The 25,620-nt window shown below is 42.8% G+C and overlaps 4 protein-coding genes and 1 non-coding gene across 11 annotated transcripts; 2 read left to right on the top strand and 3 right to left on the bottom strand.

The window, feature by feature from the left end:
- Positions 1-7,096: 7,096 nt before the first annotated feature.
- H2AC10 (H2A clustered histone 10) lies at positions 7,097-10,433 on the bottom strand. Its single transcript, XM_527265.8, has 2 exons — positions 9,942-10,433; positions 7,097-9,630 (listed from the first exon to the last, which is right to left on the bottom strand). The coding sequence occupies exon 1, from the start codon at positions 10,332-10,334 to the stop codon at positions 9,987-9,989; it is 348 nt and encodes a 115-aa protein (XP_527265.2). The 5' UTR covers positions 10,335-10,433; the 3' UTR covers positions 7,097-9,630; positions 9,942-9,986.
- Positions 8,741-9,184, bottom strand: LOC115945180 (histone H3.1). Its single transcript, NM_001374556.1, has one exon. It carries the CDS (start codon positions 9,176-9,178, stop codon positions 8,768-8,770), a length of 411 nt encoding a protein of 136 aa, NP_001361485.1. The 5' UTR covers positions 9,179-9,184; the 3' UTR covers positions 8,741-8,767.
- A 274-nt stretch (positions 10,434-10,707) lies between the features above and the next one.
- Positions 10,708-11,203, top strand: H2BC10 (H2B clustered histone 10). The gene has a single exon (XM_527266.8). It carries the CDS (start codon positions 10,767-10,769, stop codon positions 11,145-11,147), a length of 381 nt encoding a protein of 126 aa, XP_527266.6. The 5' UTR covers positions 10,708-10,766; the 3' UTR covers positions 11,148-11,203.
- A 3,497-nt stretch (positions 11,204-14,700) lies between these two features.
- Positions 14,701-24,947, bottom strand: LOC112209429 (histone H4-like). Of its 7 annotated transcripts, none has more exons than XM_063811833.1 (3): positions 22,741-24,947; positions 18,943-19,300; positions 14,701-16,163 (listed from the first exon to the last, which is right to left on the bottom strand). In XM_063811833.1, the coding sequence occupies exon 1, from the start codon at positions 23,203-23,205 to the stop codon at positions 22,894-22,896; it is 312 nt and encodes a 103-aa protein (XP_063667903.1). In that variant the 5' UTR covers positions 23,206-24,947; the 3' UTR covers positions 14,701-16,163; positions 18,943-19,300; positions 22,741-22,893. The 7 variants fall into 7 exon arrangements, with proteins under 7 accessions (XP_063667903.1, XP_063667902.1, XP_063667906.1 ...); XM_063811832.1 differs by having other exon boundaries at positions 14,701-16,187; XM_063811834.1 differs by lacking the exon at positions 14,701-16,163 and adding an exon at positions 21,595-21,736 and having other exon boundaries at positions 18,763-19,300.
- Positions 24,233-24,304, top strand: TRNAM-CAU (transfer RNA methionine (anticodon CAU)). The gene has a single exon. It is a non-coding gene; the product is annotated as a tRNA-Met (tRNA).
- Positions 24,948-25,620: the final 673 nt, after the last annotated feature.

Genomic DNA, 25,620 nt, shown 5'->3' on the forward strand with positions numbered 1-25,620 from the left:
CACAAAGACAGAGGGCATCTAGGTTCCAGAACCACTGCTAGAAGAAAGAGGGACCTGCTGATCTAGAATACCCTTTTTGAACCTCATATCCACAGAAAATAAACTTGTATTTATCTTAACTAATATGCTCTGCACCAAAGAAGAGTCTAGATTCTTAATTTCTAAAAGGAAATGCATTCACTTGTTGCTGGATGAATCTTCAGGTCAAAACACTTCATCTGTAAAAGAAACATAAGATTTCATGCAGAGAAACAAAGCAAAATGTGGACTTCTTAAGAGTTAACCAGAGGAGAGGAAGCTATATTCACATCTATCAGCAGTAGAACTTCTGTCCACAGCCTAGTGATCTTTCAAATGTGGATGTGACCATAAGGATGAGGTAGTTTCATTGGATATGTTGCTTCTTGGGTCCTCCATTAGAAAAGCATAAGGAGGGTTGGATGCAGTGACTCACACCTATAATTGCAGCACTTTGGGATGCTGAGGCAGGAGGATCACTTGAGCCCAGGAGTTCAAGACCAGCCTGGGTAATATAACGAGTCCTCATCTCTATATTTAAAGAAAAAAAGATTAAATAAAATCAGTAAGGCGGCCGGGGGTGATGGCTCATGCCTGTAATCCAACACTTTGGGAGAGAGAGGTGGGAAGATTGCTTGAGGCAAGGAGTTTGAGACTTCAGTGAGCTAGGATCATGCCACTGCAGTCCAGCCTGGATAACAGAGCAAGACTGTCTCAAAGAAAAAAAAGAAAAAGAAAAGGAAAGAAAAGAAAAGAGAAAAGAAAAATAAGAAAAGAAAAGCTCAAGGAGAAAACAGAGACTCTATAATATTGACATTGCTCCCCAAAAGTCTCGTAGAATAATCTGGGTAAATTTTGTAAGACACCAGACATGTCTTTTTTCCTCTAACTGCACTTAACCAAAAAAGTGAAAGTAATTGATAGTCCATTTTTGACAGTTATAATCATAAATAAAATCCCTGGATCTCATATCGGACAATAGTCTCACTCAATATGAAGGATTAAGAAGAAATGTGATCTCTCAATTTTTTGTCAAGGTTTATCTAGGGCTCAAAATCAGTAGCTGGGAACATGTATCATCTTCATCATAATTTAATTTTGTTTTATTATGGATTCGGCCATCACATTATAACCATTATAGAAATTTTAATGTGGAGTTCTGTTGCTAGTAGGAGCAGTTTTCTTTGTACTTTGGAGCTCATCCGTAGATATCTAGTATAATGAAATCTCAGAAAATGTTACAGCATATAAAGCCTTGTAAAGATTACATTGGTTTCTTTCATGTGAAAAGTAAAATGATAGCAATTTTGCAGATCTCTTATTTTTTATTTTAAATAAATTATCATATAATAATACTCTTTCCTTAACTACTGGTATCCTTGAATAAGGCGAGCAGTCCTCCATGGGGTTAGCACTCATTGCTTATCTTTTCCTGCCCCTGCCTCTTGATTCACTGTCTTAACTGAATGTCCTTGGGTATCTGGAGCAACACGTTTGAAAAATTAAAATGTATGAATCAGGCCAGGTTCAGTGGCTCATGCCTGTAATCCCAGCACGTTGGGAGGCCAAGATGGGGAGATCACCTGAGGTTAGGAGTTCAAGACCAACCTGGCCAACATGGCGAAACCCCATCTCTACTAAAAAAAAAATACAAAACTTAGCCAGGCATGCAGGCACCTGTATTCCCAGCTACTTGGGAGGCTGAGGCAGGGAGAAGTGCTTGAACCTGGGAGGCGGAGGTTACAGTGAGCCGAGATCCTGCCACTGCACTCCAGCCTGGGCAACAGAGTGAGACTCTGTCTCAAAAAAAAAAAAAAAAAAGAAGGCGGGGCGCGGTGGCTCACTCCTGTAATCCCAGCACTTTGGGAGGCCAAGGTGGGTGGATCACCTGAGGTCAGGAGTTGGAAACAAGCCTGACTAACATGGCAAAACCCCATCTCTACTAAAGATACAAAAATTAGCTGGACATTGTGGCACATGCCTGTAATCCCAGCTACTCAGGAGGCTGAGGCAGGAGAATCACTTGAACCCGGGAGGTGGAGGTTGCAGAGAGCCGAGATCGTGCCATTGCACTCCAGCCTGGGCAACAAGAACGAAACTCCGTCTCAAAAAAAAAAAAGTATAAATCAGTACTGAGTTACCTGGAAATTCCAGCTTAAGAAAAACAAAGACCCTGGTTTTATGTAGTTGGCTATCAGAACAAGGTCCATAGCCCAAATATGCACCCAACTCAGGATCCATGAATCAATGTTTCTTCTCTCTGGTATGATCTTCCTACAGCTGTATAAAGAAAGAACTCACTCTCTTCTCTGCTCAGTCTTGTCAGGACCAAGAAAAATCTTCGCCTTCACCCTCTGAAGTTTTTCTCAAAAATCAATTAACAAAAAACAGATTAATAGGAGAGAAAGGCACACAAGTTTATTAACATGCAGGAGGGAGAACCACAAAGTAATTACCCCAACCCCAGCAGGGGGTACAGAAGCTTAAATGCCATCTTTAGGTTAAAGAATGGGGACTCAGAGCATGGCCAAAAACAGGTTAGGGTGGTCAATCATGCAAGACAGGTTATGGGAGGGCTTTGCTAACAAAGGTGGTCTTGTTATGTAGATGAAAACTCATAGGTAACAGCCCTCAAGAAGAATACATATATAGTAAATGTTTCTTTCAGACCTTTAAAGGTGTCAGACTCAGACTTTTTTTTTTTTTTTTTTTTGAGAGGGAGTCTCGCGCTGTTGCACAGGCTGGAGTGCAATGGCACAATCTCGGCTCACTGCAACCTCCGCCTCCTGGGTTCAAGCAATTCTCCTGCCTCAGCCGCCTGACTAGCGGGGATTACAGACGCCCACCACCATGCCCAGCTAATTTTTGTGTGTTTAGTAGAGACGGGATTTCACTACATTGGCCCAGGCTGGTCTCTAACTCCTGACCTCAAATCTGCCTGCCTCGGCCTCCCAAAATGCTGGGATTACAGGCGTGAGCCACTGTGCCCAGCCTGGTGTCAGACACTTAATCTTTCCTAGATTGGACAAGGTAAAGCCTCAGAAAAAAACCCTGGCAGCACCAAAGCAGGTTTTCTCTACAGATGCACATCTCCACAAAAGGCAGCTCTGCAGGGCAACTTCTGTTTGCAGACCCTCCAAAGAGCCATCTCAAAATATGTCAAAGAAGTATACTTGGGGATGAAATAGTTGATTTCCTTCAGCCTTGTTGGCCTAAAAGAAAGATGCAGAGGCACAAATCATAACTTAAAGAATTTATGGCCGGGCGCGGTGGCTAACGCCTGTAATCCCAGCACTTTGGGAGGCCAAGGAGGGTGGATCACGAGGTCAGGAGATGGAGACCATTCTGGCCAACATGGTGAAACCCCGTCTCTACTAAAAATACAAAAATTAGCCAGGCATGGGGGCATGCGCCTGTAGTCCCAGCTACTCAGGAGGCTAAGGCAGGAGAATCACTTGAACCCAGGAGGCAGAGGTGGCAGTGAGCCAAGATCGCACCACTGCACACCAGCCTGGGTGACAGAGCAAGACTCCGTCTCAAAAAAAAAAAAGAATTGGCGCCGGGAATGGTGGCTCATGCCTGTAATCCCAGCACTTTGGGAGGCCGAGGCGGGAGGATCACAAGGTCAGGAGATGGAGACTCATCCTGGCTAACATGGTGAAACCCTGTCTCTACTAAAAATACCAAAAAATTAGCCGGGCATGGTGGCGGGCACTGTAGTCCCAGCTACTGTGGAGGCTGAGGCAGGAGAATGGCGTGAACCCAGTGAGCCAAGATCACACCAGCCTGGGTGACAGAGCAAGACTCTGTCTCAAAAAAAAATAGAATTTACTTGAGCCAAAGTCAGCACAGCAGCTCAGAAATCTCAGGCCCAAGTAATCTTGGATATGAGCTCCACTGGCCTTTGTTAAAAATAGGTTTTTAAAGGCAAAAAAGGGGGGACAGAAGGTGGGCTGATACAAAATTTTTTGTCAGGAATTTTCCTTGGTTTACAGAAATAGCATTAATTAGTTATTGGCTATACATTGTAAAGCTACAGGGTGTGGGTTACAGTGTGGGATGTGGCATTATTAGATAAACTTATAGCTATTTATAACAATAACAAGCAGTATCTAGAGATGAATACATAGCTCAAAGAGGGGAGTAGGTTGTGATTGCTGTCTCATTTTAATGTTACTGTGGGCCTGATAATTTAAAATGACTCCCATTCCTCAGATGAAAGTTATTTTCTTGGCCTGGTGTGGTACCTCAGGTCTGGTAGCCCCAGCACTTTTGGAGGCCAAAGTGAGAGGATCCCTTGAGCACAAGAGTTTGAGACTTGCCTGAGCAACATAGTGAAGCCTCCTCTGTACAAAAAAAAAAAAAAAAAAAAGTTATTTTCTTTTCCCAGTCTTATCTCAGTTGTGAGTTCTTCCCCATCCACCCTTTTTAAAATTACAGCTGTCTACCACATTCCCTCCTGTCCTCTGGCAGTCATTCCCTTTATCCATTCTAACTTTTCTACATCTTTTTTATATAAGAATATACTAAACTCTTTTTTTTTTTTTTTTTGTTTTGAGACAGAGTCTCACTCTGTCGCCCAGGCTGGAGGGCAGTGGTATGATCTCGGCTCACTGCAACCTCCACCTCCCAGGTACAAACGATTCTCATGCCTCAGCCTTCAGAGCAGCTGGGACTACAGGCACGTGCAACCATGCATGGCTAATTTTTTGGTATTTTTTAAGTAGAGATGGAGTTTCGCCATGTTGGCCAAACTGGTCTCGAACTCCTGACCTCAAGTGATCTGCCCACCTGGGCCTCACAGGCCATAGACTTTGTGTAACTTGTGTTTCTTTCTCCCAGATGCATCTTCAACCTTGGCAAAAATAAACCTGTGAATCAGTGGAGATCTGCTCAGTCACTTTTTGGTTTACACTATTGGGGAGAACAAAAGAAGTACAGAAAAGAGCTTTCACTCTTATGGGCCTGGTGATGCACCAGAAGATTCTATAAAGCAAGCTTTACTAACTACCCTTTATCTATTTGTTTGCTTTCCCCAACATTGCCGCCCCTCGACACTCAAAGCACTTCTCCTTCGTCTTCTAAATTATCTAAAAATTTACTGTTCTTTGTTGAAGACACTACACAAAAGCTGGAATTCAAAGCCACCTCAATGTGTACTCATTCCCTAGGTGTCATTCATGTATATGTAATATATATGTTAATACACTTCTGCTTGTTTTTCATTTGTGAATCTGTCTTTTGTTACATGGGTTTGTTTCAACTAAGAACCTGCGTGAGGTGGGAGTTGAAGGGAAAATTATTCTGCCCTTTCTCCACCTTCATCTCCTGTTGTCCCCTGCTCATTCCCCATAGTCACCATGGTGCCTCAGCAGTCTCCCTCCTCTTCTCCCTGAACACATCCGCACAGGTTGCTTCCTCGCCTCTTTCAGCTCTTTGCTGAAATATTATCTTCTTAGTGGGGTCTTCATTGGTTGCCTTATCTAAATTTCAGCTTCCCATGACACTCCTTAGTCTTGCTTTATTTTTTTTTCCTTCTCACCATCTAACATATTACATAAACATATCTAGTTTATTTTCTGTCTATTCCAGACTCAAATGTAAATTCCATGAAAGCAAAAATTTTGTGTTTTGTTCTCTGGGTGTATTTCCAATGCACAGACCAGCATCTGGTACATTGTAAATTCTCAACCAGTGTTGTTTGCAGTAAATAAAAATCAATGTTGAAGAAATATGTCACCCAAAATGGATCATATTAAATTTTTAAAAAAGAAATACTATTTGTTATAAAAGTAATGATGGCATCATAATTTATTTTTGTTTTTATTTTTGAGATGGAGTCTCGCTCTGTCACCAGGCTGGAGTGTAGTGGCATGATCTCGGCTCACTACAACCTCCGCCTCCCAGGTTCAAGAGATTTTCCTACCTCAGCCTCCCCAGTAGCTGGGATTACAGGCGTGCACCACCAGGCCCGGTCCAGCTAATTTTTATATTTTTAGTAGAGATGGGGTTTCACCAAGTTGGCCAGGTTTGTCAAGAACTAACCTCATGTGATCCTCCCACATCGGCCTCCCAAAGTGCTGGGATTACAGGAGTGAGCCAAGGCACCTGGTCCATAATAAGGTGTTAAATAGCCGATAACATATATAAAATAGATGAAATGATATTGAAATTGTCATTGCAAAATTGTAACTGAGACAAAGAGATCTGACCTAACCAACTCCATCTTGCTTCTAACCTTCAAGCTGTCCTTGTTCATTCCTGGGTGTAGGCTGAACTACCTTTGGGAGGAACTTAGTTTATAGTTTAAAACTAATATGATAACAGCCCTTTCCCAAAACAAACCTCCTTGCCTGGGGACTAGACTGCCTTTGTAGGACTAACAAATTACTCACAAGATTAGAAATTATGGTTTAGGGGTAGGTCGTAATGGCTTACGCCTGTAATCCCAACATTTTGGGAGGCGAAAGCGGGTGGATCACTTGAGGTCCAGAGTTCGAGACCAGCCTGGCCAATATGATGAAACCTCGTCTCTACTAAAACTACAAAAATTGGCTGGGCATGGTGGCGCACGCCTGTAATCCCAGCTGCTTGGGAGGCTGAACAGGAGAATCGCTCGAACCTGGGAGGCAGAGTTTACAGTCTCCATCCTGGGCAACGCAGTGAGACTGTCTCAAAGAAAAAAAAAAACACACACATTATGGTTTAGGAGTCCTGCAGCTGGAACCTACAAGATTCTGACCCCACGTAAACTGCTCCTAAGATCAGTGCTTGAGATATTTTGCAGACCTGATGGATCAGTTGGCCCCACCCAGATTGGTAAACTGACTCATCCGATCTTGTGGCCTCCACCCAGAAACTGACTCAGCCCAAGGAGACACCTTCAGCTCCCTATAATGACATCTCTGACCTGACCAATCAGGACTCCTGGTTCATCGGCTTCCCCCCATCTGGAATGCTGGGGAGACTGATTTGAGTAACAATAAAACTAGGGTCTCCTGCACAGCTGGCTCGGCGTGAATTACTTCCTCTATTGCAATTCCCTGCCTAGATAAATCAGCTTTGTCTAGGCAGTGGGCAAGGTGAACCCATTAGGCAGTTTCATTATTTGCTTTACAAAAATCAATAGATAAAACACTTAGCCAATGTTGTTATTGAAGCTGGATGAGAGGAACATAGGTTTTATTAAACTATTATCACCTTTCCCATATATTCTGGAATGTCAAATAAGTTTTTTAAATAAAAGCAATATGTGAAAAAAAATGACAAGTTGCTAAATTAATAAAGATCATAAAGAAGGATCTGCTGAATACCCAAACAGGGCCTTGTGCTAATCTGTAAAGGAAGGGTTCTATATGAAAACATATCTTGGTTGTATGCCAAGCAGCCCAGGATGGTATGTGTTCCTCCTTGTAACATCCCTAAAAACCTGATACTTCCAATCACTGAAAGGACCTCGGTGGTTCAAAAAAACAAAAAACAAAACAAAACAAAAAAGAAAAAACTTACATTAGTGTTGCCCTAAGAAATTCTTATAAAAGCCAGGTGTTGAAAGAAAGTCAAGCAAGCCAGAAAGTCTTTAGAGACCAGTATATTCTCTCTGAAGGCAAACTACAAGGAAACTGATTCAATTAGAAAACTGCTAAGCCTAGAGTCAAACCAGAGCTAATAAGAGTATTAAAATTTATGTAGCAAGGAGTCTCAGCCCCAGCTGTTTGTTAGAAGCACCTGAATTTTAATAATTACCATTCCCTGGGCCCACTCTAGATTGCTATTAGTCTCATTGAACCCCAGGTAAAGATTTTTCTAAAGCCTTCCCATGTGACTGTAATGTTACATTGAGAAAACTGATCTGTAAAGAAATCAAACTATTTTAGGGGATTTTTCTGTGCACTTGCTTTAGAGAACATTTCATAGAATATTTCATTCTGCAACATAAATAAACATGCATTTTGCAAAAGCTCACTCCTTGTAAGAGTTCACAGGCAGGATGCCTTTACTGATGAGACCAAAACCAACAACCTAGGCTTCCTAAATCAGTGTTCATGAGAATCATCTGAGGTATATGCAGATTTGACTCCAGCCCTAGATGGGGATTGAAACAAGCTCCCATGTAATGCCCTGGGAGCTTCTAACAAGTTCCCACGTAATGCCCATGCTGCCAGTAATGTAGAGGCCAATCTGGCTTTCGTTTCTGCTGCCAATTTCTAATATTGAATTAACTATCAGCCAAAAATGGATCATTTCACAGAAAAACCAAGAACTGTTTAAAAAAAGGGGGAATTGTGCAAATAGCTGCTTCAGACACGAAAAAGCAGCAACCAAGGATATCCCTACCTACTCTCAACTGCCAATGCTCATACCTGTAAAGTTTTAAAAGGGATTAGCCAGAAATACACAACGAAAAAAAATCCCATCTATAATGGGTGTAAGTAGACAACGCGACTAACGCTTGAGACAATGTATATAAACGCCCCCAGGTGGCCCCTTCCACTACCAAATCTAAGCACCAAACCCCTAAAAGCCAGTTTAGAAAAGGACGCTGACAATCTGGCACTTTCGGGAAAAAGCACGGGAACAAATATAGCAAGCTTACCATTAACTTTAGCCAATCAAATGAGGACTTAAGTACTAAAACCAATGTTTAGTTTCAAAGATTTGATTAGTTAATCACAGCTATTTTCGGGTGAAAGTAGGCGGCTCTTAAAAGAGCCTTTTTAAATTGGATAGAATTACTGCCCGGAAACCTCTACGCTCTCTCCCCACGAATGCGGCGAGCGAGCTGAATGTCCTTGGGCATGATAGTCACTCGCTTAGCATGGATGGCACACAGGTTGGTATCCTCAAAGAGCCCCACCAAGTAGGCCTCGCAAGCCTCCTGCAGGGCCATCACCGCGGAACTCTGAAAGCGCAGATCTGTCTTGAAGTCCTGAGCGATTTCTCGCACCAGGCGTTGGAAAGGCAATTTTCGGATCAGCAGCTCAGTCGACTTCTGATAGCGGCGAATCTCGCGCAGAGCCACGGTGCCGGGACGGTAGCGATGAGGTTTCTTCACGCCGCCGGTGGCCGGCGCGCTTTTCCGAGCCGCCTTAGTGGCCAGCTGCTTGCGCGGCGCTTTGCCACCGGTGGACTTGCGTGCAGTCTGCTTGGTGCGGGCCATCTCAGACTACCTGAAAGAAAAACTCAGCCACTTGGCAGAGTGGAAACTGCCCTTATATATACTCAGAAACATTCCAATTGGCCTTGTTGATTTTCAAAAGTCCCGCGCAACAAAACCATTGGCTGAAGAGTCCAACGATGTGATTGGTGAATTACTGGAAAATCTGATTGGATGAATCACTTCATTTTTGAATCCTCTCTTCTCGGTTAGTCTGCGATCCAAGAACGTTAACTTCTTAAAGTTCTAATTCTGCGCTTCTCAAGCTGTAGTCCGTAAACGACTACTTTAAGACTTTGGAAGACGCTAATTCTCATTCAGTAGATGTGTTGTGGGGCCAGATTCGGAGGACCACGTTTTGAGAAGTTTATCTTGTGCCGTTTTCTTGAGTCACCTGGACTGCTGCTAGCTAGAAACCTTTGACCATTATAAGGCAGGATTCCTGGGTGATGTACCTGGGAAATCACGAGCCAAGAAGTCACCGACATACAACAGTGAGCAACAAATGTTAACTGAATTCTATTTTGTCCCAAATGGTGTTTTGCTTCGGTTGAGAATTTTTAAAGCACAGGCTAATTTTAGGTTTTCCAACGACTCTTATCATTTACTTTTCGTTGGGTCCTATTGATGATATTCCAGGATACCACCCCCCCAGCCTCTTCTGCAGGATAACTTGAACACTGCAGTGGCCCTGTCCATCTAAACTTTACAAGGTTTTGTAAACGTTACTGAACTTGCTTCTTCCCGACTACATTAAAGCACTTACTTGAGATATTAAACATTTTCTCATTAGTCCTGTTTGCCTAGTCAGTCACTTGTATAGACAGGGCAACAGCACGGCCTGAATATTGGGCAGGACATCGCCCTGCGCGATAGTAACTTTGCCCAACAGCTTGTTGAGCTTCTCGTCGTGGATGGCGAGCTGCAGGCGTCGGGGGGTGACGCGGGTCTTCTTGTCTCGGGCCGCGTTGCCCGCCAACTCCAGGATCTTGGCGGTCAGGTACTCCAGCACCGCCTCCAGGTACACCGGCGCACCGGCCCGGACCGGCTTGGCGTAGTTGCCCTTGCGGAGGAGGCGGTGCATTCGGCCCACAGAAAACTGGAGACCAGCCCTGGAAGAGTGCTTTTTAGCCTTGGCGCGAGCTTTGCTGCCCTGCATTCCACATCCAGACAAAGTGAAGTATTTAAATACTTGTTTAGAAGAAGGAAAGTGATTGATTCTAGTAAAACGCAAGCAGCTAAACTCTTATAATCTATATTCGGCAAAGTAGACTGTGCTATCTCCTCAACACAGATTTCAGCCAATCGAAAAGCAGGTGTTTAAAAAAATTTAAGAAAAAAAAAAAAAAACCACTTCTGACTTACATACTTATAGTTGAAAGGTCAAATTATGCAAGGTTGAGCTTCTGGGAGAGCCAATGAGATTTAGGAGTTCAGAAATGGCCTATCGTATATTCAGACACTAAAAGAACCAATCAGAAACCGAAACTCAGCCAGCCTCATTTGCATATACACGAAATAAATAATGAGGGCGTTTGGGTTCACCAGCATTTTCCTATGGTCATTTGACGGTATCACTTCGGCTGCGAACATGCCTGAACCAGCTAAGTCAGCTCCCGCCCCGAAGAAGGGCTCCAAGAAGGCGGTGACCAAGGCACAGAAGAAGGATGGCAAGAAGCGCAAGCGCAGCCGCAAGGAGAGCTATTCCGTGTACGTGTACAAGGTGCTGAAGCAGGTCCACCCCGACACCGGCATCTCGTCCAAGGCTATGGGGATTATGAACTCCTTCGTCAACGACATTTTCGAGCGCATTGCAGGCGAGGCTTCCCGCCTGGCGCATTATAACAAGCGCTCGACCATCACTTCCAGGGAGATCCAAACGGCTGTGCGCCTGCTGCTACCCGGGGAGCTGGCCAAACACGCGGTGTCGGAGGGCACCAAGGCGGTCACCAAGTACACCAGCTCCAAGTAAACTAGTTACCTGGGTAAAAGCGCCAACGACCCAAAGGCTCTTCTAAGAGCCACCCATGTTGTCATTTAAAGATCTGTAATTTTCCAGACTTGGCATTGGCAAGGTAAAATGGCTAAGCAACACATGGGATACTAAGGGTTTACTAAAACATCCAAGTTCGGCCGGGCGCAGTGGCTCACGCCTGTAATCCCAGCACTTTGGGAGGCCGAGGCGGTCGCGTCACCTGAGGTCAGGAGTTCGAGACCAGCCTCGCCAACATGGTGAAACCCCGTCTCTACTAAAATATACAAAAATTAGCCGGGAGTGGTGGCAGGCAACTTAATCCCAGCTACTTGGGAGGCAGAGGTAGGAGAATCGTTTGAACCCAGGAGGCGGAGGTTGCCGTGAGCCCAGATAGGGCCATTGCACTCAAACCTGGGGTATAAGAGCGAGACATCTCAAAAAAAAATCCAGGTTCCTTGTTTTTTCCCCTATAGATTGTAAGCGTCACCAAGGAGTAAGCGCGTATGCAGCTTAATATGACACATTTCACTCAGCAGCTAAGGAAAAATCGTGTTCTAGATTGATCCCCACTTTTCTTCTCCCCGCACACCACCATCTTAAAATTTTGTTTTCGTTTTTAGTTTCACTTTACCATCCTATTGCCCTTGATTTGGAGTAGCCGGGTGGAAATCAAGTTTGGGGTAGTCTTAAATCTAAAATAAGGTCTGAGAAAGCGAAACTCGTCTTTTAGTTCGTTGTTAGCTTGCAAATGGTTGGAGCGGCATATGATGGAGGAAATCACCTCTGTTGGTTGCATTTCTAAACCATGGCAGATCGCTACCAGACGTTCTCATATCCCCCTTGCGAGTCCACTGATTTCTCTACAAATTTTACTGAGTTTATAATTACTGGATTACTTCACGTAGCTATATATATTACCTCTTGGCAAGATCAGGAACTCTACCATCTTCCTAGCTGAACATATTGAGGTTTAAGACAAAGAACAGGCAACAGGATAGCCTGAAGTTGGAGCAAAGAAATGAAAATTCCCGGTGCTACATTCAGACGCTTTGATCTGTAAGCCTTTTTAAGGCTCCAAGGACTGTGTTCTCCCTAAACCTCCTCCTCCGTGTCCTGGAACGACTTTGTCCACAGCTACTCCCTTTCTTGAAAATTCACTTTAAGAGAGGAGGGTTACAAGGAATTAACATTTGTGTGGTAGTCCTTAGAATGCATTATTTCATTCATTGATTTTTTTTTCCTACAGTCAGCTGTGAAATGGAAGCTCCTCTTTTACAGGTGAATGACCTCAAGAATTAAGGTTAAGTAACTAGCCCCTTACACGTAAATAAAACTGAGATTTGAATCTACTCTGATTCTAAGGATTACTTCCAACTGTTTGTTAGAGACCATCCCAAGCAGGAGCCTAGTTGCTGTCATAGGAGTCAGGAAATTTAGGCTCAATTGTAATAAAAGAAAACTGGTCAGGAGATACACATATTCTTTGTTGCACAGCAAAGTCCTTACACCAGCAAAAGTTTCTTTTAAAAATAAAATAATATTAATGGTGACCTTTGGGCCCTAAAGATCACCTGGCAGCAAGTTTAACTTTTCTGAGCACTGTATTGTGGTGGGGAAAACATGGGCATTGTCAGTGTAAATGTGAGCTCTAAGATCTTATTTTCTATCTATTACCTACATGTCATTATCTGCAAATACCCACATAGCAGCTTACTGTGAACATTAAGTGACCAAAATTTGCTTTAAATTTTTTGTTTTGAGACAGGGTCTCACTTTGTCATCCAGACTGAGGTGTAGTGACACAACCACAGCTCACTGCATTCAACCTCCCTGGCTAGTGTTCCCACCTGTCTCCCAAGGAGCTGGCACTACAGGCACGCACCATCACACCCACTGAATTTTTTTTTTTTTTTTTTTATGATTTTTGTACAGCCAGGGTCCCACTGTGTTGCCCAGGCTAGTCTCAAAGTAAATTTGTAATGGAATTTGTGAAGAAAATTCTCTAAGCCCCAAATATAACTAAGGCATTCATTTCTTGCCCCCCAAAGCTAATTTTGAATACATTTTAAATTATATATTCATGAAATATTCAAGCATGGATTGAGGGGGACATCACTCAGGAAGTGATATAGTCCTGACTGATTGTTTCAATCCTAAGTTTGGGCAATTTATCTAATTCTTTTGTAAGCACTTCCTTACCTGTTTATTCCAAACAGGAATAATAATTAGTAACTACTGCATGACATTGCTGGAGTGACGAATCAAAGAACACAGCTAAAGCACTTAGGACCGTGTCTGCACAGAGAATGACCCCCTAAATATTAGCTGTGGCTAAGCCTCTGGTTGAAGTGATAGGGAAGGTGTCTTTGGTCCTGCCCACATTTAAAGCCCAGAGTCCTGAGGCCTGGAATAATTAGCATTTGATGTGAAATGGGCTTCTTTGTCTGGCAGTGTAAATAATACTCTTTGAACAGTTCAATCCCATCTTTAAAGCCATTGTTTTCCTCTGAAGCATTTTGAAGACATCCTACTGCCTGTGGCTGTTTGATTTCCCTATCGTTGCTTGCCAGTTCAAGCAACATGTCTCATATTTTCCAGGGACTGTCTCATGCCCTCACTGGAACTAGGGGTGCCTCATTTAATGGTCAGATGTGTTGAGTTGTAAGGAAACCTAGAAATTCACATGAGAAGTGCTTAGTACTTTTTTACTCTTTTTTCTTCCCAAGTTTCCTATTAACTTTGCTAACCTTGCTACATTTATTTTCCATCCATTTGTTGACTAGGTTTCCCTCATATACCTCCAAATCACAGCCCTGTTTTCAGATGAACTTCTGCAGCTTGATAAGTATGTTCTTTAATTGGAACATAGGAAATTGGCTGGCTAATGAGGGCCACACTTTCCTGAATCCATTGTATCCCTGAGACATAGGTCACTTCAAAGGAAACTGATTGGTATAAATTCCTGGCCTGAAAAGCTGAAGAACACCACCTCACCACTAGAGAAGTAACATCATTTTTAGGCTCTGATTTGAGTAGCTGCTACTATTGTATTTGTCACTCCTGCGGTAAATAATTTCTGAAAAGAACCAAGAAGTTACTATCTCCCATCTACCCTCAGCAGTGTGTATCTTGATGGCATTCAGAACATACTATCTCAAAATATGGCCCCTTGACATACCGAATATTTTAAGGTGAAAGAATATGAGAAGCATCGTGGGCAGGAAGATCTCTCTGATTTTTCCCAACTCTTCTCCCCTGAAACAGGTCATAGGACCCTCATATGAGTCCTAGAGAGTCTGAGAGAAATCTGAACAAAAAGACCTTGCTAGGTTTCTGTTTTACCCTTAGCTGACAATCTTCTTTTTGTCCTATTATATTTCTGCATAACTCTCCACTCTTCATCAAACCTAGTGTAAAAATACTCAGGTTTACCCCTTCTCCAGGTCTTCATTTCCTTACGAAGCCTCCCATGTCATGTGAAAGTTATATTAAATAAATGTTGTATTGTCCATTCTCACACTGCTATAAAGAAATAACTGAGACTGGGTAATTATAAAGAGAAGAGGTTTAATTGGCTCATAAAACCACAGGCTGTACAGGAAGCATAGCAGCTTCTGCTTCTGGAGAGACCTCAGGGAGATTTTACTCATGGCGGGAGGCAAATGGGAAGCAAGGCATCTTACATGGTGGTGCAGAAGCAAGGAGAGAGGTGGAGGTACCATACTCTTTTAAACAACCAGATCACAAAACTCACTATCCCAACAGCTCCAAGGGAGTGGTATTAAACCTTGAGAAACTCCCCTGTGATCCAATGACCTCCTACCAGACCCCACCTCCAACACTGGGGATTGCAACTGAATGTGAGATTTGGGTGGGAACACAGATCCAAACCATATCAAATGTATATGCTTTTCTCTCGTTAATCTGTCTTTTGTTACAGGGCCCCAGCCAATGAATTTCAGATGGGTAGAAGGGAAAGCTGTTTTCTTCCCTACAGCACACAGTAGGTGTGGGCTGGCATCTGTGTTCTGTATGTCTGTCTTGCTAGGGTAGAGAAGCAGACATAACACTGAAAAAATGCAGAGAAAAATAATCCCAGAATGAAAATGTTTGAGATGTGTATTCGTTTGCTAGGGCTGCCATAACAAAGTACCACAGACTGAGTAGCTTCAACATTTATTTTTTCACAATTCTGGAGGCTACGACTCTTAAGATTAACCCTGTGGGCAGGGTTGATTTCTTCTGAGGTCTCTCTCCATGGTGTGTCGATAACTGTCTTCTCCCTGTGTCTTCACATTATCTTTTCTCTGTGTGTGTGTCCAGTCTTCTTTACTTATAAGGACACCAGTCAGATTGGATTCAGACCCACCTCAATAACTTCATTTTATATCTTTAACGACCCTAACTCTAAATGCAGTCATATTTTCAAGGACTTCAACATATGCAGCAGGGAGGAGGGTAAATCAGTCTATAACAAGAAGTGCAGCAATTAGTCTTCCAAATACTATATGAACTAAGTATTCCACAGGTGGCTCAAACCCAGCAGGACCAAGACTGGCCTCATTATCCTCATAGCTCTGCTTATCCAAGTTTGAAATTTGGTCCTCATCCTAGATTACCACCATTCATTTTCATCATATATTTAATAATATACAAAATCCTATTCTATTGATTCTATTTTAACATATTTTTGTTTATTGTGGCTAAAAATTGGAAATATGTAGAAGAGCAGGAGTTTCACTAAAAATAGGTTTTATCAGGCCCGGCACAGTAGCTCATGCCTATAATCCCAGCACTTTGGGAGGCCGTGGTAGGCAGATCACTTGAGCCCAGGAGTTTAAGACAGCCTGGGTAACATGGTTAAACCCCATCTCTACAGAAAATACAAAAATTACTCCGGTGTGGTGGTGTGCACCTGTAGTCCCAGCTACTCGAGAGACTGAGGCAGGAGGATCACTTTAGCCAGGGAGGCAGAGGTTGCAGTGAGCCATGATCCCGTTACGGCACTCCAGCCTGAGCAACAGAGAGAGACACTGTCTTAAGAGAAGAAAAAAGACAAAAATGGTTTATGCATAATGAAATACTGTGCAGCTATTAAAACTAACGTCAAAAAAATAAACATAAAATATGCTTGAAGGATAGTACTTTGGGAAAGGTGCCAAATCATATATTCTCATTTATATTAATATATCATATACATGTGTAGTATAGTTAGTTACAGGAAAAAAAACTGACTAGAAGGCTCAATGCCAAAATGTAAACAATTCTGTTGCATTCTTTGGGATGAAAGGATCAGCTCCTCTGGAGAGAACTTTCTCTATTTGGCTGTCTCTAAAACTCCCAATAGTGTGGTTAGGAAAAAGGAAGTTCTCCATTAAGCCCTTTCCTTTTCCAAGTTTCTCTGTCCTGTGTTAAGAAAAATAAAAGTATTTTTTTCTTTTTTCTACTGCCTCCATATTTGCAGGAAAAAAAATTAATTAATTATTGGACACCAACTATGTATACAATATTATTCTAGGTTTGGTATATAAAAAATTAATAGGATAATTGTAAGATACAATTCCTCACTAAGGAAATTGAAAAACAAGGCAAGAGATAAGTATCCTAACATTACAGGATAGAGTAAGATTAGTGAACCACTTAATAATCCATGTGACTCTAAGTATATGTTCTTGTTTATAAAATAATGCACTGGTGACCTCAAAGAGGATCAAATGGGAAAGTCAAGCAAAACTTGCAGTATTAGTGTAAGGACCAGAAAAGCATAAGGAATTTTAATGCCAAGCAAGCAACATTTCAAGGCAATGGCTACCTCCAGGGGAAGTAGTGGGAGGATGAGAGATGAGGTCAAAGTTGTTATTTGTAGTATTTGTTATACCTGGTTGGCAACTGGGTTCAAGCATGGTCATCATATTATCCTTTATAACTTGTATGTGGATTTAATACTTTTTTTTTTCAGACGGAGACTTGCTCTGTCATCTAGGCTAGAGTGTAGTCGCAATCTCAGTTCACCACAACCTCCACTTCCTGGGTTCAAGCAATTCTCCCACCTCAGCCTCCAGAGTACCTGGGACTACAGGCACGCACCACCATGCCTGGCTAATTTTTGTGTTTTTGGTAGAGATGGGGTTTCACTATGTTGGCTAAGCTAGTCCCGAACTCCTGACCTCAGGTGATCCACCTGCCTCAGCCTCCCAGAGTGCCAGCATTACAGACATGCACTACAGTACCTGGCCTTACATTTTTTTTTTTTTTTTTTTTTTTTTTTTTTGATACGGAGTCTCGCTCTGTCACAGAGGCTGGAGTGCAGTGGCGCAATCTCAGCTCACTGCAAGCTCCGCCTCCCAGGTTCACACCATTCTCCTGCCTCAGCCTCCCGAGTAGCTGGGACTACAGGCACCCGCCACTGCACCTGGCTAATTTTTTGTTTTTAGTAGAGACGGGGTTTCACCGTGGTCTCGATCTCCTGACCTTGTGATCCGCCCACCTCGACCTCCAAAGTGCTGGGATTACAGGCGTAAGCCACTGCGCCCGGCCTACATTCTTTTATATATATCTAGAATTATAAATTTTAAAGCAAATAAAGAAACAATAATGAACAAATGTATTCACGGAAAAGTCATCTCGCCTTCCATAAAAATACAGAACCTCCATAAATATTGCTGGTATTAGAAATTTGGTTATACAAAAGGCAATCTCCCCTTATACTCAAAGCCTGTAGATGCTCAAAAGACCAGGCACTTTACAAAAATCACTGCTAATATACAAGACTTGCTGTGTAAAGGATAATTCTTGAAATATCTTCCTTTTCTGCCAGAAGGACATAACCTAAAATGTACACTAAAGTATATCATTTTGTCAATTGTAAATTTAGATTTATGTACACTAAAGTATATCATTTTGTCAATTGTAAATTTAGATTTATATTCATTTTATTTATATTCATCTAGGCACTTATTAAGATAAACACATAATTTGAGTCTAATATGCTCAGTGCAAAAACTAGTTTCATGAAAGATGCTAGAATTGTGACATAATCAGAACCAAAGCAGGGAGGGGAGATTTTGTATGGTTCTCTGCTGTCCAGAATGAAGTCTACATTCCTGTCATTGGCCCAACAGGCCTCCAACATCTGGCACCAAGCCGGGAACTATCACTTCTGATACTGACTTGAATTACACTCATCTGACATTCCATATAATATTCCATTCCTGCTTTCCTTTTCATAAGCATATGTTTTCACTCTCCAAATAGACTGCAGGATCCTTAGGAGCAGGGAAAAATATAGTGGGAAGGCCGTGAGGAAGGGAGCAGGATTGTAATGCCAGTGGGGTCACAACCAGCCTCACACAGAGGGTGTTATTTGAAAGAAGTGAGGCAGCAACACTTAAATCTAGAAGCTGAGTTGCCCACACAAAGGGAACTGTCAATATATAGTCCCTGAAAGAGATACATACTTACAGCAAGTTTGAGGCTAGCAGAGCTGCGCGAGGAAGGAAAGGAGTAGTGGGATTTGAGGCCAAAGAGATAACAAGAGCCGGAGTGTGGGGCCTTGCAAGGTACTGAAAGGACTTTGGGTTTTCGTTTTAGCGAAATGAGAGCCATTGGAGGGTTTTCAGCAGAAGAGTGACCTGATTTTATTCACCTTTTATTGGAAATCTGTGGGACAGAACTAGGCAATGAGGGTGCTACAATAATAAAGGGGAGTGTTGGCAGTGGCTTGACCAGAGCAGAAGTGGGAATGAAACAGTTGGATTCTGTTTGTTTTCAAAGAAGAGCTCATAGAACTTACTGATGGATTGTTATGCAGGATGTGAAAGAAAACCACAGAAATGACTCCAACTAAAACAGTAAAATGCCATTCACTAATTTCAAGATGATGGGAGAAGCTGTTTTGCAGAGATAATGAAAGAAATTCTGTTTGAAGCCTATTAAAGTTTGAAGTGCATATTAATTGGACTTCCAAGTTGAGATGTCAAGTAAGTAGCAGGGTCTCTGAGTATGGAATACAAGGCTGTGGGCTAGTGACTTAACGTCTGCAACATCAACATATAGGCAGCATCTCCATAGCAACAAACATCAGTTCAAAATAATCAGACAGATTTTCATCCTCCACGTCCATCTTCTCAGATCCATCAGGAGCCACAGAACTAAGGGAAGAAAAAAGGCAGCATCAAATACAGAGCTTTCAAGCTGAGATCCACAAATACGTTTCAGGAGGCCTGAGAACTCCTGGAATTGCAAGCAAAATATATGGGGAAAGTGGGCACATTTTGAAAAAGGTGTGAATATCTATCACTGGGTCTCCAAAGTAACCCCTTCATGGCTCTAATAGGTTATTTGAATGAAAATTGCAATATGATTGCATACCCTTATTACCAAGGGCATTTTTCCACATTTGTAAAATAGGGATAACTTTTTCTGTTTGTTCCAAAAATTACAGAAACAGAATTACTAAATAAAGCACTTGTAAAACTGTAAGTTAGGAATCCAGATGTCGTATGTACAAAGCAAACATTCCTTACTTCCTTAACCCAGGGCCCAGTCCTTGCACTGCTTCTTCTTCATTATCAATCCTCTTTTCCTAAACAGATATCATTTCACCTTCTGGCTTTTTTACCCTCATGGGAGTAAAAACTCAATCTATGTTTCCAGCCCAGACCTCTTTTCTGAAATCCAGATTTATATATCAAACTGTTTACTTCGTATCTTCCTCTTAGATATGTGTAATAAGCATCTGACACTCTCTCTGGATGTCCAAAACTAAGATATGGAATTCTTTCCAAAACTTGTTCCTTCAGTATTCTTCCCCATTTTAGCAATTGATACCTCCATTTCAGTTGCTGTCAATGAAATCACTGGAATCATCCACAAATTTTCTTTCTCTCATACTCTACACATTCAGTGACTCAGAAACGAACTATCAACCTTCTTTCAAAATAAACAAAGAATCCAACAACTTTTCACAGCCTCTACCACTAATACACTGGTCCAAGCCACTGCCATCTCAACTCCTTTATTTTAGTACCCTCCTAACTGGTCTCTGCTCCTATCCAGGTTTCATCACAGTTTATTCTTCATCAGGCATCCAGACAGCTCATTCTAAAATATAAATCAGATCAACTCAGTCCTCTGCTCAAAACCCTGAGTGGCTCCCACCTCACTAGGAATAAAAGCCAAAGTAGTTACACCGCCCATATAGGAACTGCTCGCCTCCATTTGCCTTTCAGACCTCATCTCCTTTCCTCTGCACCCTTCTCGCCTCCATTTGCCTTTCAGACCTCATCTCCATTCCTCTGCACCTCTTCTGCCCTTTTGCCCAGACACAATAACTCTCTGCTATCTCCAGGCTTTGCTACTTGGTCGTCTATTTGGAATATTCTCTCGTCTTTTTTTCTGCAACCATCGCTCTATCAGTAAAGCTTTCCATGACTCTATCATTTAAAATTATCACGTTCTCGACTGGGCGCGGTGGCTCACACCTGTAATCCCAGCACTTTGGGAGGCCAAGGTGGGCGGATCACATGAGGCAGGAATTCAGGACCAGCCTAACCCCATATGTACTAAAAATACAAAAATTAGCTGCGTGTGGTGGCACATGCTTGTAATCCCAGCTACTCGGGAGGCTGAGACACTAGAATTGCTTGAACCCAAGCGAGGCGGAGGTGGAATGTGCCGAGATCGCGCCACTGCACTGCAGCCTGGGCAACAGAGCAAGACCCTATCTCAAAAAAAATAACTAATTAAACATCACCTCCTCCCTCCACACGTCTTTAGCCTGTTTCAGTGAAAGCACTTAGCACCATCTGATAGTTTCACTTACTTTGCGTGTGAACGTACACCCAACAGACGCCATGCGTACAGAAAATACTGTTTTGTTCACTGTCATTCACTCCTATAATTCTCAGAGCCATGAACAGTACCTGGCATACGTTATGTGCTCAATTTTTGTTGTTAAATTTATATCCTCATACAAACCAGTGCCTTAGCTCTGATAACATCGTTCTTTTCATATTAATGTACAAGTGCATATCTTTAAAAAAGATGAAACCCTAACTCCACTGATTTTCTCGATTTCAAAGTTATAACCCTACAATTTGCTTGCTGACCACAAAGAGGAAAAATCTGATTTTACAATGGAACTATCATCCTAAAGCAGCAATTGTCTTATTATCTTCAACGTAGATAAACCAGACATGTCTCTGTATAAACTGACAAGCATATTAACCTGATTTCAACTAAGTATATAAAAGTCACTTCTGCTCAGGACAGAGTATAGAAGCCAAGTAAAATGATGCCATAAGAAAAGCCAATCCAGGCCGGGCGCGGTGGCTCACGCCTCTAATCCCAACACTTTGGGAAGCCGAGGCGGGCGGATCACGAGCTCAAGAGATGGAGAACATTCTGGCCAACATGGTGAAACCCCACCTATACTAAAAAATACCAAAATTAGCTGGGCGTGGTGGCGCGAGCCTGTAGTCACTTGGGAGGCTAAGGCAGTAGAATCGCTTGAACTCGGGAGGCAGAAGTTCCAGTGAGCCGAGATCACGCCACTTCACTCCAGCATGGCGAGGGTGAGACTCCGCCTCAAAAAAGGAAAAAAAAAGCCAATCCAAATCTCCTACAGGTTTGGTCTCTAGCAAATCATTGTCCTGATGCCTGAATGTATACTTTTTCAAAAGGCGATCATTGCTGGTTAAGAATTTAAGTTTTCGTGGCCGGGCGCAGTGCCTCATGCCTGTAATCCCAACACTTTTGGGAGGTCGAGGCGGGTGGATCACGAGATCAGGAGTTCGAGACCAGCCTGGCCAACATGGTGAAACCCCATCTCTACTAAAAACACAAAAATTAGGCGGGCGGCTGTAATACCAGCTATTCAGGAGGCTGAGGCAGGAGAATCGCTTGAAACTGTAAGGCGGAGGTTGCGGTGAGCCGAAATCGCGCCACTGCACTCCAGCCTGGATGAAAGAGCAAAACTCCGTCTCAACAACAACAAAATAAGTTATGGTGATGTTTCTATATTGCTCACTAAGCGATACCCTACCTTTTAATATTTTCGTAATATTCAAAAACACATTTTAGGTCTATTGGAAACAATACTTGCAAGCTCTCAAGTGAACATTTATATTGTTACCCCACACTGCCTTTTGTAGACGAGTTTTGTCACCAAGTCAAAAGCAGCAGCGCGCACGCCGCCTGGACTTGGGTCTGCGATCCTACTCACGCAGACGTGTTGCGCTCACGGATTCGCCTTGGTTTAAGGCCCGCCGTCTGGGTGCGAGCTTTCTTAGTTTTTAGCCCTTCCCGCCATTTTGGAAAGGGTAACTTGCGGTCTCTCCGCGAGTTTCCAACTTCTGTAGTCTTTGAGAACTTTACGAACGCTTCAAGCTTAAACTGAAGGAGGAAGGCCCACGGGAATTATAAACTGTCGCAATCCAGCTTACTCACTGGTATCTAAAGTGTTAAAATGCCACAAGAAAGCTAAACATATTCAACATACCAACTTCCCTCAAGCAGAAAACAGTGGCTTTAAGTACTTTATGCCCAAATCCTAAACATGCGAGATTAAGCACGAGTAATTAAACGTTACCTGCAAATCTACACAAGTGCACAGTAACTACTTCTCAGCAAAAATCTGGAACAAAGCAGGATAACAAGATGTCCGCTCTTTTATGAAAAAAGTGGGCGGCCCTGAAAAGGGCCTTTGGTTGAAAATGAAAATAGAGTGCAGCAAGCAGGAGCCTTAGCCACCGAAGCCGTAAAGAGTGCGTCCCTGTCGCTTCAGCGCGTAGACCACATCCATTGCTGTCACGGTCTTGCGTTTGGCGTGCTCTGTGTAAGTGACAGCGTCACGAATCACGTTCTCCAGGAACACCTTCAGAACACCGCGAGTCTCCTCATAGATAAGGCCAGAAATTCGCTTGACACCGCCGCGACGAGCAAGGCGCCGGATAGCTGGCTTAGTGATGCCCTGGATGTTATCGCGCAAAACCTTGCGATGACGCTTAGCGCCTCCCTTACCCAAACCTTTTCCACCCTTACCACGGCCAGACATGACTAAGCAACTCCTAAAACCAACTTAGAAAACCTAAACGCCAAGGCAAAGCAACGCCCTTATATGCAGGGAATTCGGACCTAATTGAAGACTGAAAGCGCGCATACCGGAACTTTGGTCCTGCTTCTTGGCCCTACCCTGCATAGCCCAACCCTGGATGACGTCACCAACGACTCCAGCCTTTGGCATCTGAGCGCCGGCTCCGCGGAGGCGTCTCTTGCAGTTGCTGGGAAATAGGAATGAGAGTTTTAAGGCTGTTTTAACAACCAAATCAGATTAAAGAAATTAACATGTTTAAATTGTTATCAATTGTTCCTTCAGTTGCTTTAGGACGATTGGAGAGGAGCCTCGGTCCACAAGACCGGAAGCCTGAGGAGTGCAGCTTTGTCCCCAAGGTCACAGTGACTGGCTTTCTGCTGCCTGCTGTAAAGCACATGCGGACCGAAACCCCCCTTCGGAAGTGTTTGAAAACTGCAAGATTTCACCCTCTCCATCACCAAGCCAAGGGAAACATAACCAAAAGGGTTTTCTTCCCGATGGCGAAGGCATGATAGGTTAGTGATTCGTGGTAGAATTATTGCCCTCCGCGCGGAGGCCTGATTCTATTCCCAGTTTGTTCTCTTCTTTCCCTGCTTATTAAAATTTGTAATTGCCATTTAAATATCTAACTGCCCCTCACAACTGCACCCAGTGTGTAGGTTTCGGGGTGGGGTTTTTTTTTTTTCCTTTTTTTAATTTTATTGAGACAGGGTCTCGCTATGTTGCCTGCCTGGGTCCCCCAAAGTGCAGTGACTACAGGCGTGAGCTACCGCGCCTAGCCCACCAGTGTATTGATATTTATTTTTCTATCCCTAGTTTTGTTTTCTGTTTGATTCTGGTGATTCCTTTTTCCAAAGTGAGTTGGCAACCTGTGGTAGCCAAAGAAGTAGGCAACTGCTCGTAGGTTTTTTTCTTAAATTAGGAGGTAGTCTGAACGCATCGCCTGTAAGTAGTTAAGAGTACTGTGAGAGCTTGCCTCTGGCAGAATAGCAGAGTGGCGCAGCGGAAGCGTGCTGGGCCCATAACCCAGAGGTCGATGGATCGAAACCATCCTCTGCTAGGGTTTTTTTTTTTTTTTTCCCCCCCTTGTCTATTTTCCTGAGGATCCCTTTTTTTTTTAAGTTACAGTTTTTTAGGTTTAACAATGACGAAAGAAAACAAAATGAACCCGAGTATTTCTTTAATTCCAGAATTACAAGCATTTCCGGGAAATAATGTGAAACTACAATCTCTGCATGTACAATTTTGATTTTCATGGACACCCAAGTGTCATTAATCAATATTTCATCTGTAAACAAAGCAAATTTCTCTTGTTTAGAGGCTATACCACTGTTGCAGCCAGTTATGACAGTTGTAAGTTAACCTGCCAAGCAAGGAGAATGCTTATATAAACTGAGTGCCAAGGGTGGGGTGGGGTGGGAGCCCAGGAATGGAGTTTTATATCTTTTGATACATAATTCAGAAAGCACTATTTGCCCAGTAGTTAAGGCAATCGACTAGGAATTCCTAAATCCCCACACAGATTCTTTTCACCTACAAGGATCTTAATCTCGGAAAATGAGTTGCATTTTGAGGTGGGTGTGGAGTCTTCATAGCACTGATTGAACTCTGACCTGAGAAAAACATTTTTGCGGACCCTACTGGTAAATATGTCTCTACTCTCTACCATCTTTTAATATCTCAAATAGAACTATTCGCTGTGCTTATTTTTTAAACATGTGTGGACTGCTTTATGCTTCTCTCTCTCAGAAAGGATTCCTATTCAGATATTTATGTGTCACATACTGTATTAGGAACTAAGAAAAAAACAACAACCTTAAGTAGTCTACAGTCTAGATATGCTTTTGTTGTTTTTGTTTTTTGTTTTTTGTTTGTTTATTTGTTTTTGAGATGAAGTCTCACTCTTGTTGCCCAGGCTGGAGTGCAGTGGCACGATCTTGGCTCATTGCAACCTCCACCTCCTGGGCTCAAGAGATTCTCCTGCCTCAGCCTCCCAAGTAGCTGGGATTACAGGTGCCTGCCATCATACTCAGCTAATTTTTGTATTTTTAATAAAGGCAGGGTTTTACCATGTTGGCCAAGCTAGTCTTGAACTCCTAACCTCAGGCAATCCGCCAGCCTTGGCCTCCCAAACTGCTGGGATTACAGGCTTAAGCCAACGCACCTGGCCCATATGCTTTTAAACAAGTAAATATGTAGAGTGCAATACAGTAATTCTGTGAAAGGATTGTACACTAAGTGCACTGGGAATAAGGAAAATAGTGCTTGTAATCCCATGACCACCCACTAATTCAGTAATTCACCAGAAGTAATCACATGACTCAGCATACTCTCAGTTAAGATTTATTATATCTATTGACCATTTTTTGTTTGGGT

The sequence above is a fragment of the Pan troglodytes genome, chromosome 5 (genome assembly GCF_028858775.2).
Source record: "Pan troglodytes isolate AG18354 chromosome 5, NHGRI_mPanTro3-v2.0_pri, whole genome shotgun sequence".
Lineage (NCBI taxonomy): Eukaryota > Metazoa > Chordata > Mammalia > Primates > Hominidae > Pan > Pan troglodytes.

Bases quoted from the DNA above. Each gene is read 5' to 3' on its own strand.
- LOC115945180 (NM_001374556.1), bottom strand. From the start codon at position 9,178: ATGGCCCGCACCAAGCAGACTGCACGCAAGTCCACCGGTGGCAAAGCG.
- H2AC10 (XM_527265.8), bottom strand. From the start codon at position 10,334: ATGCAGGGCAGCAAAGCTCGCGCCAAGGCTAAAAAGCACTCTTCCAGG.
- H2BC10 (XM_527266.8), top strand. From the start codon at position 10,767: ATGCCTGAACCAGCTAAGTCAGCTCCCGCCCCGAAGAAGGGCTCCAAG.
- LOC112209429 (XM_063811836.1), bottom strand. From the start codon at position 23,205: ATGTCTGGCCGTGGTAAGGGTGGAAAAGGTTTGGGTAAGGGAGGCGCT.